The 21,304-nt window shown below is 27.8% G+C and overlaps 1 protein-coding gene across 2 annotated transcripts in view; it reads right to left on the minus strand.

Annotated features, from left to right (window-relative positions):
- Positions 1-5,305: 5,305 nt before the first annotated feature.
- The window catches only part of LOC135927696 (choline-phosphate cytidylyltransferase A-like), a 39,827-nt gene continuing 23,828 nt past the window's right edge, over positions 5,306-21,304 (minus strand). The window contains exons 6-8 of one of the 2 annotated variants that reach the window (XM_065463862.1): positions 18,044-18,156; positions 13,264-13,431; positions 5,306-5,473 (exon numbers count right to left, since the gene is read on the minus strand). In XM_065463862.1, coding sequence (XP_065319934.1) covers positions 5,432-5,473; positions 13,264-13,431; positions 18,044-18,156 — 323 coding nt within the window. In that variant the 3' untranslated portion in view covers positions 5,306-5,431. Of the gene's footprint in view, positions 5,474-6,171; positions 7,122-13,263; positions 13,432-18,043; positions 18,157-21,304 lie in introns of those variants that run through there. The other variant, XM_065463861.1, reaches the window with a different exon arrangement.

Genomic DNA, 21,304 nt, shown 5'->3' on the forward strand with positions numbered 1-21,304 from the left:
ATGCAAAAATAATATTTATTTTAATATCTATATCTATCTTTTCAAGCATTTACAACATATATTTTTTTTATACAAAAATTAGAATATAAAAAAAACTAACTTATAAAAAGTTAACAATCAAGGCGAAATAAAATAAAAAGTACATATTAAAAGAACTAGTTAAATAAGTGTTTTTTTACAAAAGTTAACTTACAAAATAATCAAGGCGAAATAAAATAAAAAGTTCATTAAAAGAACTAGTTAAATAAGTGTTTTTTTACAAGTTAACTTACGAAATAATCAAGGCGAAATAAAATAAAAAGTACATATTAAAAGAATAGTTAAATAAATATTTTTCACAAAATAAAATAAAGAATAATCATTATTCAACACACTTAAACAAAAGGCAGAAGTTATTGATAAATTAAATATATGATACTGCAAGTTGCCATGACATTAGATGATCAGGATATTTGTAACCAAATTAGATTAGAATTGGAAGGTTTATTGTTATTTATAAATAATAGTGCAGAAAGTGCACCTGATTCAACCCAGGCATTAATTACAAATTATTTTAAATCAATTAATTTAATAAAAATTATTCATCTTTTTATTTTATAAATGTGCACATATATTTTGAAATGTTTAAAAGTTTATCTTGCCATACTGTAAATTCATATTTTTACAAATCGTTGTGTATAAATATTATCTATTTTAAAATATAACTATTCATGTTTTTTTGGGAACTTTGTAGTCCCACCTCCGTTTTTATAATGTTTATTTTATATTAGATATGTTAATTTTAATATTATAAACTATGTTAATAAAAATTTACAAATAAAAAAAAAATTATATAAAATAAATGTATAATTACAAATTATACTATAATAAATATACTTATCTGTGCAAAAAATTATAATAACTTGAATGAATATGTATTATAAATCATACAAAGTAAAAATTTTATTTGAAAAATTATAGGTGATTATGTTAAATAATTAATCATAAATATAAGAAAAATAAATCTGCTGTTAAATTTATTTTTTGTAAATTCTCCATGTCTAAAAGAATATTTCTTTTTGATATCCTTGTTCTGAAGTTGTTGAATATTAAAATTGGCTTGATGGGTATCATTTAAAATATTGATTACATTTTTCTGATAATCATTATTTTCAAAATTTGTTGCTTGGGTAATTGTTGAGATGACCTGATTAATTTATATACATATATTTCTTTTTTGTTATATATTAACTTAATACATTGCGGACTCATTTTATAATATTAACTCAATAGTTTTTTAAATTAATTTTTTGTTAATATAAATTAGTTAATTATTGATTTTTCGTTTATATAAATTGATACAAGCTATATAAGGATGAAAATATATTGCATTTGTAGTTGAAATAATTTTTTAAATAAATATAAATAAAATTTTAAAATACTTTCTTAATTTTGTTTTTCTCCCTACCAACCTTAACATGGTGGCAGCAGCTATCTTTTTTGTAAATTAAAATTTTATTAAAATATAAAGATGAATTTCATATTAATTATTTCACATTTCTAAAAATAAATAAATAAGAATAAAAAATTTTTTTTTTACAATTAAATATGGTGGACGATACAAAACCCCACTGTTTCTAATGATACTATATTATATAAATGCGAATTTCTTAAATATATAAAAAACATTGAAACACATTTAACTAAAATTAAACTTATTTTTAAAAATAATAACAGCACAGATGACGATAACGCCAGGACCTTACTACATAATTTACCAGATGACATATTTTCTAAACTACAATCGATATGCACTGAATCCGATCTCAAGAAATCATCGACACTTATCAACAAACTTAGATTATTACAGCCTGCCAAGATTCGAAACAAAAAAATTAGTGAATCCAATGCAGCGATTCAAAAAGAGAGCGAAAGTTTTTTAGATTGGGTTACCCGTATTTGTCAGCTTTATATGGACTGCAATTTTATCGGATACGACATACGACAGGGTTTTAGAAAAAATAAAGGTATCAAGCTCATCTAAGGAAATTAAATACAGAATCAAAGATTTACTCATTTTAGATGACATTATTAAGATAGGCAAAGAGTTAGACGAAACTGACATTTAAACATTTATACATAAGATTGTTATCAAAGACAAAACATACTCTGATCTAAAACATTTGAAGGGAGTAAGAAAAGATAAGAAAGTTTACGAATAAAAACCAACTAATACTAGATATGACAATACCCAGATGATGCCATATACTGAGAGCAATAGACATTATGATAATTATTACAAACATTAGTTTAGACAACCATTGCAGACTCGACCATATTATGGCAACCAAAGATTTAACAACCAAAATAACTATCATTTTCAAGACGAAACTATGACAGATTTCATGATCAAAATAGATGGGAAACTCCGTATATTCCTTTCAATAAACACGACACAAGAGATAACAATAATAGATTTAATAATAACAATTATGGATATAATGATAATTACAAGCCTTTTAATGATTTCAAATATCACACCAGATTTGACAACAGACAACCGTACAAAATTTTAGAGGTTATAATAGATCCAACATGCATCAACAATTTTACGATCGTGACATTAAAAATTACATGACTCATAATCCTAGACATCAAGCGCCTTATTTAAATAAAATCAATACAGTTAATATAGAAGAGATCGAAGACGACAAAATCATATCAAACAATAAGATTATAATTTATTAAATATTGATATAAATAACGTAGAAAACGAAGTTCAAAATATTAAAGATTATACATATATGGTGAACATCAAAATTAATAACGTCTTAACTTCACTACAAGTAGATACTGGCACGAGATTTACAATTCTACCAGAGTATATGATTGAGAAAATAGGAATAAAAAACATTACCAAGTCCAGCATACAGTTATCAGGTTACAACTGCAAGACGATACAAGTGATAGGCAGAGCTCGAGTAAATGTAGAATACGAAGAGAATTCTCAAATTTTAGATGCATTAATCGTAAACAGTAACATGATGCCTTTACTAGAAAGATCATGGTTAAAACATTTTAAAAATATACTTGAAATAATTCATAGGCATGATTGATATGGATCATAAAGACGATTTGGCGGAGTTGATATCCAATTGCAAGTTAAAATTAAATAATAAACCTGAAGAAGAAATACATATTGTGGATGATATAAAAGAAAATAATGATTTATGGGACGTATCAATTATCTTTAAAATGATCGAAAAAGAAACTTCTAACGACAGAGAATTAATGGAAATAATAATCGATATTAGAAACGGTGACACGATAAAAAATAAAACATATAACAATATGCTGAAGGAATTATGTATTATGGGAAATTGTCTATTTAAAGAAAATAAAATCATACCGAAAATTTTAAGAAAATCAATACTACAACATTTACACGAAGGACACTTGGTTGCCGGCAAAACCAAACATTTAGCTAAAGAATACCTTTGGTGGCCTGCAATGATATTGATAACGAAATAAAAGAATGCAAATCATACATTTGGGCCGATAATCCCATTAACACACAGCATTCTTGGATGTTAACGACGAAGCCATTCGAAAGAATACACATTAACTACGCTGAGCTATTTTTTAACAAATACTGGTTGCTTATAGTAGATGCTTACAGTAAGTTTCCTATAATCACGCCGGTGAATTCAATAAGTGCGGAATTCACAAAAGAATTGATGAAAATAATTAGCTTATTTGGTATTCCAGAACAAATAGTTTCTGATAATGGCTCAAACTTTACAAGTCAACTGTTTAAAAAATTTTGTAGAGACCATGATATACTTCACTTTCAGACTTCAGCCCACCATCAACAGTCAAATGGGCAAGTTGAAAGGATGGTGAGAACTTTCAAATCACACATGAAAAAGTGTATGGAGCAAAACAATATAGATATAGATATCGCTCTTGAAAAATTTTTGTTCAACTACAGAAACACGCCTAAAAGTACGACTGGTATCCCACCAAGAAAACTTATGTTCAATCATGATATGAGAACTAATTGAGATTTTCTAAAGTATAAAAAAAAACAACAACATTTTACTCACAGCTTTACCAAAAAATAGAATTATGGATATTGGAAAAATTTGGTATAAAAGTTTTAGAGTAAATTAATGGGGTGAAGGCGTTATAGTTAAAAAAGAAAGTAACATGCTATATCAAATTCACACGAAAAATGGCGTATTTGACCTGATTAATTTTTTTATATATATATTTCTTTTTTGTTATACTTAATACAAACCTTGCTACCTCATTTTATATTATTAACTCAATAGTTTAATTTAAATTAATTTTTCGTTTATATAAATTAAATTGATTTTTCGTTTATGTAAATTATTAAATTGATTTTTACAAGCTATATAAGGATGAAAATATATTGCAAATGTAGTTGAAATAATTTTTTAAATGAATAAAATAAATTTTGTGTATGAATTATTAAAATCTAACAATTATTTTAATTATATTTGCATAGATGTGATATCAGCTCAATAAATTTTTTAGCTCAGAAATTTGAATTTTAACAATAGAATCCTAAATTAAGCATTATGCACACATATTAGTATTAAAATACTAGATTTTTTTTAGTTGTACCGGTATCTAGATCGATTGGAAAAGTATCTTTTAACAACTCTAAAGCAAAAGTTTTAGAACTTTTCGAATTTGTTTTAATGATTTTGGACACAGCCAATAGTAAAATCTATAATTCTTTGGTAAGAATGCGATTGTTGTAGCAATTTGAAATCATCCCAAATCCATCAAGAGGAAATTTATAATCTATAGAATTCAGTATACTTTTACAAAACCGCCCACCCCCCTTCCACGTGTTCCGCCTTTTAGCCCCAGAAATTTGATTTTGCCTAGATGAATTTTTCTAAAACCCAATATTTTTTTTCGCTTTTATTAATGATGATTTAATTGTCAAGTATACACATTTAAATATAGCATAAAGAATGTTTAGAAAAACACTAAAAAATTATTGTAAGGTGGGAGGAAATACTATGAGGATCAAAAGACATCAATCATATTATCATTAATCACTATCTCCTTTTATGAATGTTAAGTAGAGACCAAGGATTGCTGAACCGATTTTTGTGAATTATTTAAATGCATAATTTAATGTAATATACAAAGACAATCAGAGAGCGCTCGTAATTTTCTATCAGAGAGCACTCTTTTCTTAAAATTTTTTATTATTAAATTTTAACGAGATAAGTAAGGTTATATAAATATAAGATATTATATCTTAAAATATATTAAAAAATATTACAGATGGCTCCTATAATGCATGACATAGATTCGATATTGTTTTAGGACCTATAAAAAGGTTCAGGAATTGCATCAAATTATCATTATAATTTCATTTTATTATATAAAGTTAAATTTCAAATATTTTTCAGGTATTTTCTAAAAAGTGCGACGTTGTTGGCTGATCCTCCTATTTTATTTTGCAAAAAAATTATAACTTATATTTAATTTTGAATCATACTAAACAATAAGGTATATGAATGATAGAATAAAAGTTATAATTTTTTTTTTGGAAGACTCAGTGTTAATTTATGAATTAATCATTTCCTTTATGCAAGAGAACTCCACATGACAACTTAGTGTCTTATCTATCTACTAAGTATTAAGGAAATAGTAAAGGTTTAGGAAGAAACAGTGTCAAATTTTTTAATAATTTTGTTTTGCCTATGCTTAATAATAGGTCAATTTTATATATCAATCTAATAAATGAAGATGGTGAAGATTTGGAAAATATTTTAGAAGAGATCAGTGTCAAAATTTTGAATGAATTATCTTGTTTTTAACTTTTTTTAATGATGTTCGAAAAGTTAACTTATCTTATCAATCACCGTGGTATCGAGATATTAAGAAAATCTAACCTTTATAAGAAATTTGGAGCTAATTTTTCATTCACCCTCTTCCCATCATCCAATAAAAGAAAAAGGAAATAAAATAACTATAGGGTTTAAAGTCATAACTCTAAATGCATAATTTTTCCTATAATTTCTCTTCCAACATTAGAACTCTAATTAATAAAAAGCACATTTAAGAATTAGATATATTAAAAAAAATTTTATTTTTATTTGTGTAAAAACAAACATTTCATGTTTTAATAGCCAATGTATAAATTCTGTGCAAAATTTCCCTTTGCTTTAAATGATAAAAAACAGGATTAAATAAATGGGGTCAAAAGTTCGGGGAAAAAATCAAAGTATTATATAAAATATTATAAAAGTCAGTAAAAAAAATCAAATATTTTTTTTTAAAAATATAATTGGGGGATATCAAAAATAATATAATATGCATGGTCATCGAATTTCTCACAAATTTGAATAACGTCGATATAAATAATACATATATTCCATAGTTCCTAAATAGACCAAAAATAATTCAGTATAAAAATAGTATATCCATAAGCATGGGTAGCAGGAGATTTATATAGAATATACATTTCCAAAAGATGTAATAGAGTATAGTAATATTTAAATAGAGGGATCATTGTGGGATAACATGATAATTTTTTAAAGGCATGTAAATTAAATTAACTCATTATTATTTAATACTGTGATTAATGCCTGTTCGAAAGATCCAATTATTGTCTAGCTGTTTTAAAAAAACACTATAATTGAGAGACTTGTAAGGGTTAAATAAATCACCTCCCCCCCCCCTCTTTTTATAAGAAATCATTGTAATCATAATAAATTGTTAGAAGTATCGGCCAAACGCTGAATAACCCTATTCCTGAACTTACCATTGTTCTTGTGCTTGTTATCGTTGTTCATGGCATCTCCTTTGCTGCGAGTAGAGATGATTGAATAATTTTTTTTTACATCGTAATTATCACTGAAATCTTCCGGAGAATCATAGAAAAAGTAATCTATATCATTTTCATCATCATCTTTGTACATTATACTATCACAACTACCAATAAAATGTTTGTGATTGTTTATGTAGTTTTTGGAAAATTCGTTGATAATGGAACTATTGGAACGTCGCTTAGTAGTAAATTGAAAATTGTTGCTAGTAGGCGGTAGAGCTAAGAGCCTAAGCCTACCTTTGCTCTCTTGCCAAAGAGTTGTCTTTATTAGTTTTGATTTTTGAGTTTAACGTAAATAATAAAACAAGAATAGTTTATAAAACTACTAGATATAGAATATAGATGTTTTAGGCATATTATATCTTACATAATAAAATAAAGGTTTAAATATTTTTAAAAAATGCATAGCTCATATAATATGGTACACGGGTCTTAGGCTGGATGGGAAGAAGGGTGAGTAACGCGTTTAATTACAAATTTTAAAGAAATGATGATCTATCTATTAAAAGAAATAACAGAACTATACTTTTAATCAACAATCACGATAAAATAAGAAATAAACCAGTAAATATATGTAATCCAAGTAATAAAATTTTTAGTTAATTTTTGGTCACATGGGCTGAGTACATTTTAGGATTAACCTCAGAAATATCTCAGCTCCACATATTGGAATGACTAGTTATAAAAAATCATAACTTTCTTATGTTTATCAAAATATTCATATTAGTGATCTGCATCGGGCCTAATTTTTCAAGATAGGCCCGAAATTTTTTAAAAAAGTTTTACCCAGCCCGAACCCAAAACATTTTTTGAAAAAATTTACCGGCCCGGCCCGAATTTATTTAAATATAGAAATTAATTTTTATAATTAATCAAAATAAACGATATAGACCTGCAGAGGTACCATTTGCACGACCCGGCCTGGTTTTAAATTTTTTAGGCCTGGCCCGGATATTTTTAAAAAAAAATTTTTACGGCCCGGCCCGGATTTAAAAATTTAAGGCCCGGCCCGGATATTTTTTAAAAAAATTTCAGGCCCGGCTCGGAATTTTTTAAAATTATATTCGACCTGGTATATACAAAAATTCACCTATGAGGTATTTTACCATATTTTTCAGCGAGTATTATCGCTTATTATTTAAAAAATACATGTAAAAAGTTAATATTTTGAGATTATTATATTGAATATATAAAAATTATAAAACTGTTATTTATAAAAATTGATATTTTGAGCATATACTATATTTTATATTGCATTTATAAAAATAAAACTAATATCATAAAAATGGTAATAATATTTGTCATATACTATATTTTATATTACATTTAAAAAAAGTAAAGATGTAGGCTTGGAAACACGAGTATGAACAAGGACGCGGGTTCAATCCTGGTAAGAACCATAAAAACTTTTAAGTTTTTCTTCGATGACTGATGTATAAAGACATATGATATGATGAATTTCGGAGCTTAGAGATGACACCCCGGTCACCGACAGGCCTGGACAGCCGGGTGCTAAGGATACCTGTCCAAATAAACAAAATGAAGTACACAAATGAAAATATGAATATGAAAGCTAGAGCGTTCCCTCCATGCGACGCGCAGGGTGTAGACCTCCATCCTGTGAAAAATAAAGTAAAAGTCAAACTGGCAAGTTTGAATATTGGGACGCTTAAAGGTAAGACGAGAGAATTGGCATCAATGTTGAACAAGAGAAAAGTTGATATAGCGTGCATACAAGAGACGAAATGGAAAGGACAGAAAACTTTGATGATTGGAGATGGGTATAAATTGTACTATAATGGACTTGTTAGCAATAGGAACGGTGTCGGCATCATCCTCAGCCAAGACCTAACCTCTTCAGTAGTAGAAGTCAACAGGATCTCTGATAGACTAATGAAGATAAAACTCTGCATTGGTCAATCAATACTACACATCCTATCAGTATATGCTCCTCAAACGGGTTGCAAGGAAGAAGAGAAAGATGACTTTAGAGCTATCCTTGATGAAGCTGTAATGGAAATCCCTAAGGATGACCTAGTCATAATTGGTGGTGACTTAAATGCGCATGTGGGGAAAGCAAGAGATAGCTACAAAAGGCATCATGGTGGTTTTGGATACGGAGAAAGAAACGATGAAGGAGAGCACATACTGAAATTTGCGCAAGCCTTCGACCTTGCCTTAACCAACACCTACTATAGGAAAAAAGACAGTCATTTAATAACATATGAAAGTGGTACTATGAAAACACAGATAGATTACATGCTAATCTCTCGCAGAAGATTAAAAGATGTAATAGACTGCAAAGTCATCCCAGGAGAAGATATCGCCGCGCAACACAAGCTACTAATCATGGATTTACAAATCTCAAAAAATCCACTCAAAATAAGATAAAACTGGAACCATGCATCAAATGGGGCAAATTAAAAACAATGACAGATGCCTTTGCAATCAATGCAAACATTGAAACAATAAATTGCTCACAAGTCAGTGAAAAAATCTGGACAGACCTTTCATCCAGATTAATAGACACTGCAAAATCTACGCTAGGCTTGACAAGAGGAGGCAACAAATCACAAAAAGAACTATGGTGGTGGAAACAAGAGGTACAAACCACTATACAGGAGAAAAAAGCCCTTTATAAAATATGGTACAAATCCAAAAATGCAGATGACAAGTCAAGATACAAAAAATCCAAGAGATTAGCTACAAAGGCGGTGGCTAGGGCCAAATCTATTGCATACGATGACATGTACGAAGATCTACATACCAAAGAAGGGCAAAATAAAATATACAGATTAGCCAAACAGCGAGAAAAGAACTCTAGGGATATAAACGGAGCTCCGAAAGTAATCAAAAATAAAGATGGGAAATTGATAATAAAGGAAAAAGAAATAATGAATAGATGGAAAGAATATTTTCAAGAGCTTCTCAACTTTAATTCCCACATATTGCATCTCGATGAACACTCCCCTTGTCAAAACCTTGTACAACCTATAACAGAACAAGAAATAATCACATGCCTCAAGCATATGAAAAACAACAAAGCTAGGGGTCCAGACGATATTCCAATAGAAAGCCTTAAAACACTAGGAGATGATGGAATACATCTCCTCACAAATCTGTACAATAAAATACTTGGAAATGAAGAGGTTCCCCAAAAATGGAGGCAGAGCTATCTAGTTCCTATCTTCAAAAATAAAGGGGATCCACACAATTGTCAAAATTACAGGGGCATAAAACTAATGTCACACTGTCTAAAACTATACGAAAAAATAATAGAAAAAAGATTAAGAGATATAATCGAAATAGGAGAGACACAGTTTGGCTTTATGCCTGGAAGATCAACAACCGATGCTATCCATGCAATTAGGCAAATGAGTGAAAAATACAGGGAAAAGAACAAAAAGCTACACATGGTCTTTCTCGATCTAGAAAAGGCCTTCGATAGAATCCCAAGAAAACTTATCTGGTGGGCGCTACGCCACAAATAAGTTCCCGAAAAATATATAAGAATAATACAGGATATGTATATGGGACATACAACAATGGTCCGTAGCACAACAGGTACTTCAGCAGGCTTCACAATAGCCGAAGGAGTTCATCAAGGGTCGGCTCTCAGCCCACTACTCTTCATTACAGTAATAGATGTATTAGCACAGTCTATACCTCAAACAGTCCCGTGGAATATGATATTTGCAGATGATATTGTGATACTTGCCGAATCCAAGAATGAAATGAAAGAAAGGTTAGTGAATTGGATAAATATCCTAGAAATGCACGGATTAAAAGTAAATAGAGAAAAGACGGAGTATATGGTGATAGGAGGAGATGAAACGGAGAGTATTGATATAAATGATTGGCAGATATCCGCAATTGAAAGCTGCAAATATTTGGGCTCCACTATACAAACAAACGGCACGATAGAAAAAGAGATAAAGAATAAGATTAATCAAGGGTGGTTAAAGTGGAGATCTTTATCTGGAGTGCTATTTGACAAAAGAATCCCACACAAATTAAAGGGAAAAATCTACAGTTCCATAGTACAACCAACTATTCTATATAGTTCGGAAACATGGCCAACCAAAGAATCAGACGAGAGAAGTCTACAAACTATGGAGATGAGAATGCTGAGGATGATTGCTGGGGTAACAAGAAAGGATAAGGTGCGCAGTACAAGAATACTAAATAGTTTAAAGGTAGTGCCCATTAAGACTAAGTTAATGGTAAACAGACTTAGGTGGTATGGGCACACAATGAGAAGGCCTATGAACTACATAGGAAATAAAGTTGAAAGTTTGGAAGTGATGGGCAAACGTAAAAGAGGAAGGCCAAAACTTCAATGGGGCCATAAAGTTAGAGCCAATATAAAGAAGTATAAAATAGATAAAAGAGATTGTATGAATAACATAAAGTGGAGAGAGATGTTGAAGGAGCTTACCACCAGAAAAGGTGAAAGCTAAAGAGAAAAAAAAAAAATTTATAAAAATGGAAAATATTTTGAGAATATAATATATTGTATTTAATTTACTATTTAATTTATAAAATAAAAATAAATCGCTATTTAAAAAAATGCATGTATAATAAATAGTATTTTGAAAATATAATCTAATTGCACAATATTAATATAATTTATTTTATAATATAAATTTTTAACAAAAGAAGATAATTGTATTATATAATATTGTAAAAAAAAATAATGAAAAATGTTGGTTTAAAAACTTTCATGACTCAAGGTAAATATAATAAATGCAATAAATATTTGACAGTTTGCAAAGTAAAAAACCAGCATGATTGACAAAACCCTATACTCAAGAAAGATATTAAAAATTCACAAATTATCATGAAGAAAGAGAAGCATATCTACCTTTTCAGGTTGAAGATTACTTCTTCTTTCTTCAAGAATTCTCCCAGTAGTGGAAAAATTCCGCTCACTGCTTACACTTATAGCAGGAATTGCCAATTTTGCTGAAATTGGAAATTCGCTTTGATGAGCCGCCCACCACTCTAACAAATTATCCACCTTAAATGTTTTATCTATTATTTATGTAATTATAATATTCATCATCGGGTATTGACATATTACCAGAATTTCGCCCCATTTGTCATAAAACGATTCAGTTTGTTTAACAACAGTCGTAATTTGACTGGTCGATGGTATTTCATTTACTTCCTGAGCCTCTTGTAATTTAATATAATCTTTTATATAGTTTTCCGTCATTTTGCTATCTGTCCCTGATTACATACGTAATTGCTTGAATTTGGGACAGAGAAAAAGAGAAATAAAATGATACTTGTGTAAAACAAATTTTTCAATTAAAAAATGCTTTATATTAAGTAAAATCAATTTTATTTCTCCTTTTTCGCTTTGAAAAATATTACAAACTTTAAGAAGTGATATTCCTTTATTTGATTGTTTTGGTAAAATATATTCTAAAAATTTAGATATGAATTATAAAAAAATATATTAATAATATTTGAATATTGGGGCTTATTTAAGATATTCCTTTATTTGATTGTTTTGGTAAAATATGTTGTAAAAATTTAGATATGAATTATAAAAAAATATATTAATACTTTGAATAAATTTGCAGTAAATTAATAATTAGATCGATTTGTGGGTGTTAGGTAGTGTTAACCATCACCCAATATTATATTAATCATAACTATAATATAATATAATCTTATAACCATTAACTCATAATGTAAAAATTTTTATAAAAAATATTAAGGCCCGGCCCGGGTATATTTTAACAAAATCTTTTAGGCCCGGCATATGTTTAAAAAATTTTTTAGGCCTAGCCCAGCCCGGGTATATTTATAAAAAATACAGCCTGGCCCTGCCCGAGCCGGGTCTGCAGGTCTCTGCGATATATGTTATATGGGGTCTAGTTTCTATAAATAAAATAAAATATTTTTATTTTACATAAAAATTCAATATAAAATTGATAAATTTAGATATATTTTAAAAAAAAATTAAGGACCGACCCGGCCCGAATTTTCTTAAAAAATATAAGGCCCGAACCAATCCGAACCCAATTTTTTTTTTTAAAAAATAGGCCCGGCCTATTGCAGATCTCTAATTTATATATCCTCAATACTAAGATTCAAAGAAAGTTTAATTTTAAGTAATTTTGAATCTACATTTCTTGCCATTTTAGCTAGATATTCGTTGATAAATATCAAGGAAATTATTTTCCAATAAGATATCTTGATTTTAGGAATTTGTAAGTTTTTAGCATTAAAAAGCTTTTAACAATAAAACCGATTCCAATATTTAAACAAAATGTCAAAATGAGAAAAAATGGAGAAACTAATTACAATAATGGAAGAAAGAATGGAAAAATGGAGAAAAAATAAAAAGCGAAAAAATGAGAGAAAGAAAAAATAATATTTAAAAATTAAACCAATGCTCCATCCTTTCCAAATAGGTCCAAAAAGCTGGCTATGAATTCGCGAGACTTAGCTTCCCATATAGTGACCAACTCGGTTCTCTTGGCTTCAAATTTGTTAACGAACTGTTTACCCTTGTCCTTTACTTTGTCCACCTTATTTTGAATTTGATATTTCTTTTCCTAAATAAAAAAAAATCCATTTGAAAAATAAAAATTTATCTCAATAGTGTAAAATATAAACTGTGTAAGAATGATAAATTCTCGAACAGAAAATGATAATATTTTACTTCTAACATCAACATCAATTGATTCTTTTTCCTCCTATTAGTCATCATCATATAAATTTAGGAAAGAAAATCTAGTAAAATTCGTCGATATCATGAGTATAAAAAGTCATCATCTTGTACGCAGGATATATGCATAAAATATTCCATTTAATATCCTAAAGAGCAAATATGCCCCATCAAGGTAAGAAATTTCTAAATCTATATTGAATTCAATTAAAATTTAAAAACCTAATAACCACATACACTTCTAATGTGGAATCAAATGTGTTATTACTAACGGGTGGAGAAACATTCGAGGTAATTCTATGATAATTTGTTATCACAATACCTAAACCTATTTTACATAAATCTAAAAATCGTCTTCTTTATCATTTATTGGTGGTCCAAGTTTTCCAAGGTAATCCAGTTTCCCCTGATCCCCTTGGTCCACTTTTTACGATTTCGAGCATTGCTAATTGTAAGACCCATTGTTTTCATGTACTAGTAATTTCATACAGGAGAGTTTATTGATAAAAAATTGTTAGAAGTTCCAAACAAAATAACAGCTGTGGTTACCGACAATGTGGCCGACATAAAATTAACATGGAGATATGTTCAAAATTATTACATTATGGCATCAGATCTCCTTCTGATTTAGCTTTAACAACTTTTATCTCAAGTTGCTTATTAACAAAACCTACTGTTATCGCTCGCTCTCCTGTGGACTATTCGTCGAGGATTAGAACTATGGAGATTTCGAATTCTTGTTGACACCCCTTTACTAGCTACTTGTAAACAAAAGGAATGCGAATGGGACATCCCGGTTGTTGCCTGCTGCGTCGAAACCATCAAATATGCAACTCAATCATCCTCTCTTTTCATTATTGCTAAATGGCTCTGGGCACAAGTTCCTCTATCCCTTCTGTTAATCTTCAATTACAACTCATCAAAAATGAACTCACTCATTCCATTGGAATCCTTTTCAATGCTCGATTACCTAGCCTTACCTTTGCTCTGTGTGTAATGTTCCTGCTGCAGTGACGTTCATGCAAAGAACGTATTCCCAGACATAATCATTGTAATGTCATTATTCAACGTGCACTTAAAGCTACGCAGATTCCATAGATTCTAGAACCCATTGGTCTTTTTAGATCTGATGGAAAACGTTCAGTTGGCATTACCGAATTCCTTGGAAGAGAGGCCAATTTTAGTTTGGGACTATTCCTGTAGAGATCCCCTAGTTTTTTTAGCACAAATATCTAGGACATCAAAGAACTATCCAAAATTAATGAATATTCGGAAATCTCCAATGAATTTTTATACCTATAATCTCCTCTATATTAACCAGATTTGGTAGCCGCGTTTTAACCTTCTTCAAGGAACTCGGTTCTCTTATCCGTATAATCATTGGCAAAAACTTTCCATTTCCATTCATAAATAGAATTAAATCAGTTTTATTGAAAGCCTCCTTCCTAAAGGAACTAACCTAACTTTAAAAATTTTTTTTTACATATTTTATATTCTTTGTATATAATAATCCTCTACCTATTTTAATTTTATGTTCTTATATTTTAACATAGATGGATTAAAATTATGAAGAAGCATATATATTATATTAATAAGCAGAATAATAGCCAGATTTTAAACAAAATTCCATTGTCTAATCAATGTTAATGGCATTGTTTTTTTATTTATTCAAATTTTTTTTAATTTTTCTACTGTATAAAAAAATTATTCTATTCTATAAAATAATTTTCTATTGTTTTTTCATTATTATGTTGATTTTTTTAAATATTTTTTAGTTTAAAACATGTTATTTTTTACATACCTACATTATACTTACCTTATATCGTTTCATTTTGCGCTACTTTCTTTTAGAATATTTAAAAATATTTTTTTAGTATCAATAATATATATAAAAGCCTGGCCACAACAAATTTAACAAATAGTATTCTTTTAAAAAATATTCGTCCAATAAAAATCATCATGCAAATGTTAAGCCAATTGCAATTTCTATCATGGATTATATATTTTTAATGATGATTTTTTATAATACCCAAAGACACCTCACAAGAAGACGTTAAAGATATTGGTAATTTATGTTACATATGATTTTATTTTAATAAAATTTCACATTGTATACTCAAGGTCAAGATGCCTCAGATTTAGATAAATTATCAATAAATGAAAATCTATCAAATTAAAAAATATACTAGCCATTTCATCAGAGGGTTAATATTTAAATTTTAATAGTATCAATGTTTAAATTATCAAATATATTTTCTTACAATAAAGATCTCATTGGAATGGATCCATGTCATGAGAAGATGCAAACTTACTCAAAACTCTGGAGAACAATTAAACAAGAAGTGCTTTATGCCTTCCATTATTAAAAACCCTTAAGGAAAGATTTAAATAATTGAATTATTAGAATTTTCTCCTTAATTTGATGATGGATGAATAAAATTAAAAACCAAGCTTTATGAATTATCACTTTTATGAAATATAATAGGTCTGTAATTTTGCAACTTGGTAAAACAATGGAATTGTTATCATGGAAGCAGATTTTAGTTTATTTAATACAAATCAATTGCCCTTAGCATAGCTGATATTTTTAAAATTTTGCCATTTATTATCATATTGGCTATCGTATAGTATATTCCATGTAATGTATGCAACTTTCAACTGAATACCTCTCTAATCTTTTCTAAAGATTTGGCCTTTATACATGCATTCCATAGTTTTGTATATTTTCTCATCACTTCATAATTGTTGAATGTAAGTTATTCATATATAACTTATAAGATTTTTAATTATATTTAAAACTTCTTTGTTTTACTTATATGTAATTGATTATGAGTGAAGTTAACCTCCTAATATTGGTTTCTTAGAATATCATTTAATTTTTTCTATTATAATTTAATAACATTGTCTTAAATTTAATTTTATATTTTGTACCTAAGTAATAAATTTGGAGGGGTGGTGGTTTGTTTAAAATTTAAATAAGGATGAACATATTTTCACTGATTTTTACGATATGTATTCATGAATTTCATATAAATACCAAGACCAGTAGAATGAATGATAAGTAAATCAGATATTTCTTCTTCATTTGATGATAAATTATTTGAAAAATTTCCCAAATAATATAAAATGGCAAAAAAAATGATTTTTATAAACCCCTTACATCGGACCTATTTTTATGGATCCAAGGAAAAAATAAATTATGGGTTTTGCTGGGCTTGGGAAATATTTTTCACAATATAGGCTTGGACCTACCTGGCTTGGGAAAAGTTTTCAAAATTATTATGGTCTTAGATGCTTGAAAATTTTTTAATTTTAATTATAGGCTAGACATTGACCTGAAAATTTTTTTTGAAGAAATGGCTAGGCCTGATCAAAAAACCAAGGCCCATGCAACTTTCAAATTCAGATTGTATTTTAAATGCATTATGACTTTTTAAATATTTTATTTCTCTCAACTACCAAAATTATTATGGTATTTGGGTTTGAGAAAATTTTCCCAAGTGCGTGGAGCTTGGGAATTTTTTTAATTTAAGATATTAAGCATAGGTGTAATATTTAACATAGAATATTTATATGGTCTCATGTAAAAGCTAATTTAAATATATATTAACTCAAAAAAATAATATTCACTCTTAGTCTAAATGGGTTGGCCTTGGTCTGAAGTAGGGGTGAGCGGAATTAAAAAGAATAAAAAAAAGATATGGTTTTTAGAGATTTACCTAACTCCAGGCGGGAAAAAATTTTGAAAATTACTATGGGTTGACCAGGCTTGAGAAATTTTTTTTTTATAAAACTATTATGGGTTTGGCAGGGCTTGGAAAATATTTTTATAAATTATATTGGCTTGGGAAAAATTTTTCAAAATTATTATCAGCTTGGACGCTTGGGAATCTTTTTATTATTAACTATGGGTCAGACATTGGCCTAAAACAAATTTTTTTGCAGGCCTGGGCTCAGCCTGATCAAAAAACCAAGGCCCATGAAAATCTGATTTTTATTGTATTTTTAAATTCATTATGATTTTTTAAATATTTTATTCAGTTCTCAACTACCAAAATTATTATGATCTTTCATTGGGCTTGGAAGAATTTTTTCAAAATTATTATGGCTTTGTACCTTGCTTGGGAATTTTTTTATAATATTAAATATTAGACATAGGTATATGATCAGAAATATTTAACAAATAATATTGATAATATCAAGTAAAAGCTCTAAATATATTTTGACTCATAATATAGTATTTACACTTAGTTTTAATGGATTGAACCTTGCCTGAAGGGGGGAGGGGATAAAAAGAATAAAAATTGGATATTATTTTCAAATAACAGGTAACAACTATCATAAAAGTAAGTAGAAAATTCTCATTTGCCGTTATTTTTGAGGGGCTATCTAATAGTAATTTATATATAGCTTAATTAAATTAAAATATTAATTAAAAGATGCAAAAAATAAAACAACATTTATCGTATATAAGATGTAATTTTAAAAAAATGTTTTACCTTTAAAAACCCCACGTTCAATTGCTTGGCAGTATACCCTCTGGCTAAATTACGTCGGGCGTAAACGTCGTAGTCCCTCACTATTTGGGCTACTATATCGGATGTCGATATACCTTATATAAATGTGTGAAAAAATATTTTGCTATAAGTTTAGAGGTTAAAGTTCTATATTTCTTTTTATCTCTCAATTTACTTAGAAAATTACAATATAAACAGCATGTCGAACCAAGCTGACTAGCAAAACTGTTATAATTTTCCGAACCGTAATAATAAAATATCAAAAGAGATAAATAAAAAAAATCTAGGGTGCTCTTTCCAAAATTTCCAGGTGCCCAAAAAAATTTAGGCCCAAAAAAATTAACATAAAGCATTTTTAATTATTGTTAAATTTTTATAGAAACCGATTTGAAAATATTAGTTATGATTTTTGCGAAAAAATAACTGTTTTAACTAGTTACATTTCTTACAATGTATTCAAAATATGTTGAATAATACATATATCATTTATTATCTTTATTTGATAAATTCCCACATTTAAAATCACTATTTATTAAATAAAATGTCGCATTTACATAAGTGTAATAATATATGACATTGCAAATTCAATTATGCAAGAAAAACCCCACTTATTTTTTAATATAGAACTGCGTAACTCCAATATTCTATATATCATCCCCCTAGACTTTAAAAAAAATATATGGTCCTTGCATTAGAACAACTATCGGATTAGTGATACAAGCACTCAACTGACTAAGATACAGATGCTATATGAAAAATATTTTTTTATATATAAGGATGAAATTACGACACTATCTAATATTCAATAAAACACAAAAAAATCAATAAGGTTCAACGCTATACATCACTACCCTATATAAAACGCATCTATAGAACGTTTATTTAGTCTAGGAACTGTCATGGAAAAAAACAAGCACATAACTTATTAAGTTCAAATTTTTATAAAATATAAATAATTATTGTGTTATTTTATTAATATATTTTTCGGTGCAAATATATATTATATATTGATATTTTATGCAAATATTAATGTGGTATATTGTTTTCAATGCAATCATTTCTTGATTTTAAATTCCTTCGATTAAATTTTAATATAATAACAAAATTATAGTTAAAATGAATAAAATTTTATAAAGTAACTTTTGATTATCTTTTAAGTAACCAGTAACTATGAATAGTTATTTTCAAAAAGTACAGCATTATAAAATATGAACGAATTTAATATATATTATTTTACATAATAAAAACATTTTTGCCTCAAATTTTCCAGAATTTTTTTCACCTTAGAATAGGACAACAAATTATAAATTCTCTATGTGCCTTAATTGAAATTTTTTTTGGATGGGAGGGGGGAGGGGTAAAAAGAACAAACAAAAATGACAAATGTTTTTTCCTGTTTTTTAATTAACATTATATTCATTATTCATTATGAAAATCATTACTTTGTTACAAATTTTTCGTTTTTTACAATTATATTATAAGTTGTTCATTAGTCAAATTTTGTTATCTTATTTTTTAAAAAAATTATCTTCTTTTTTAAAAATTTTATTTAAAAAAGATCAAAATAAAATTTTTAAAAAACAAATAATAATATATTAAAAATTATGTTAAAAAAATTTATAGAATTTCTTATAAGGGTATGTCCTAAATATAAAATAATTAAATCGCGCAATTTGCGCGGGAAAAAATATAAGCCATTAATGTAATTAAAATATTGACCTATATAATATTTTCTAATTAGCGAAAGTTTCGTGATTTTTTAATCACTAAAATTTTGCAATTTGTGTAATTTTTGCAAGAAAATTGACAAGTGAATATTATCTCATGGAAATATCAGAATATAGATTTCTATAGTGCAATCGCGAAAGTATAGATATACAGCAGCAAGCAGGATTAAGTGGGAAGAAATCGGGAAGATGCATGATCTTAATTAGGCTGTGTCCTGAATTTAAAAAAAAATTTAACGAATTTTTCATGAATTTTGAGAGATACGAAACATGTCCCAAATTTTCTATTAAATTTTGAAAATGTTTGATGTGAATGATTTACTAATTCTTATTTTATATTATTTGAAGACATAAATAACGTAGAAAAAGGCATAGACTTTTGGAAGGTTGGTATATATAATTAAAATATTATATATATTCATTCTAGAGATCAAGGACTTTTTAAAATATTTGATAGTATTCGGAAACATATTACATTCTTACAAATTTGGAGCTTATATACACGGCTCAGTGACGTAGCCCTTAAAAAAAGGAAATTTTTTAAAAAATTTTTTAATTTAATTTACTAAATTGATAATATAAATGCTTAAAATTTAAAAAACAACTATTTTTTGATCTAAATTATTTTTTAAATAGATTTTAAATTATCCTTCAAAATACTTGTTAGAAAAATCTACTTTGTCAATTTCATTATGAAGAAACAATCATTAATTTAGTCCTATTTCAACTAATGTTAAGCACAGATATGCCACAAGTCTATTTGACTACCTTAAATATAAAAGTAGTGTTAAACGCCTCGATATGAGCCTAATTTTTAAAACAATGAACTAATTATTTTAGGCCGAAATATGTTGCCCAAATCTCGAGATTTTTCTAATAGATGTCCAAATCTTTATGCCATCTATGACCAAAACCTTTAGGCTTGCGTAATATTTTTCTGGATAAAATATTGAGTTAGCCTTTTTTTAAAATAGGTTCAAATCGAGTCGTTTAACAACATTATATAAAAGTATTAAAGCTATAACCATATCAAGTCTCATGATAATAATAGTAAAACCTATTTTAGATATTTTGTTTATTTAATTGCTTTTGTCCTTTAGTATCTTCCTTCTATCATTTTTAATGAGATTAAAATTACTTCTATATTTATTAAACAAACAAAAAAAAATAACATCAGCAGAATACTTCAGGAAATCAGGTTTTCGCCAAATAATAGGTGCTATTGATGGAAAGCATGTAAAATTAAACATTCTAATAAAAATGGATCCTCTCATTTTTTTTAAAAAAATAAAAAATATATTTCCATCGCGATTCAAGCTGTTTCAGATGACAGAGCAAGGTTATTATATATTTTCTACGTTAATTCTTTTCTAGTTTCATGTTAATTGAGGTTAGCTTTCATGGGTCTATCTCAGATAGAAGCATCTATACAAAGAGCCTATTTTATGAAGGAATGATAAATAAAATCATCAAGTTACCCAATCCAAATTTTTTACCTTCAACAGAAATATAGTCC

Source organism: Gordionus sp. m RMFG-2023, chromosome 3, assembly GCF_954871325.1.
Source record: "Gordionus sp. m RMFG-2023 chromosome 3, tfGorSpeb1-WG-v2, whole genome shotgun sequence".
NCBI classification, from domain to species: domain Eukaryota; kingdom Metazoa; phylum Nematomorpha; class Gordioida; order Chordodea; family Parachordodidae; genus Gordionus; species Gordionus sp. m RMFG-2023.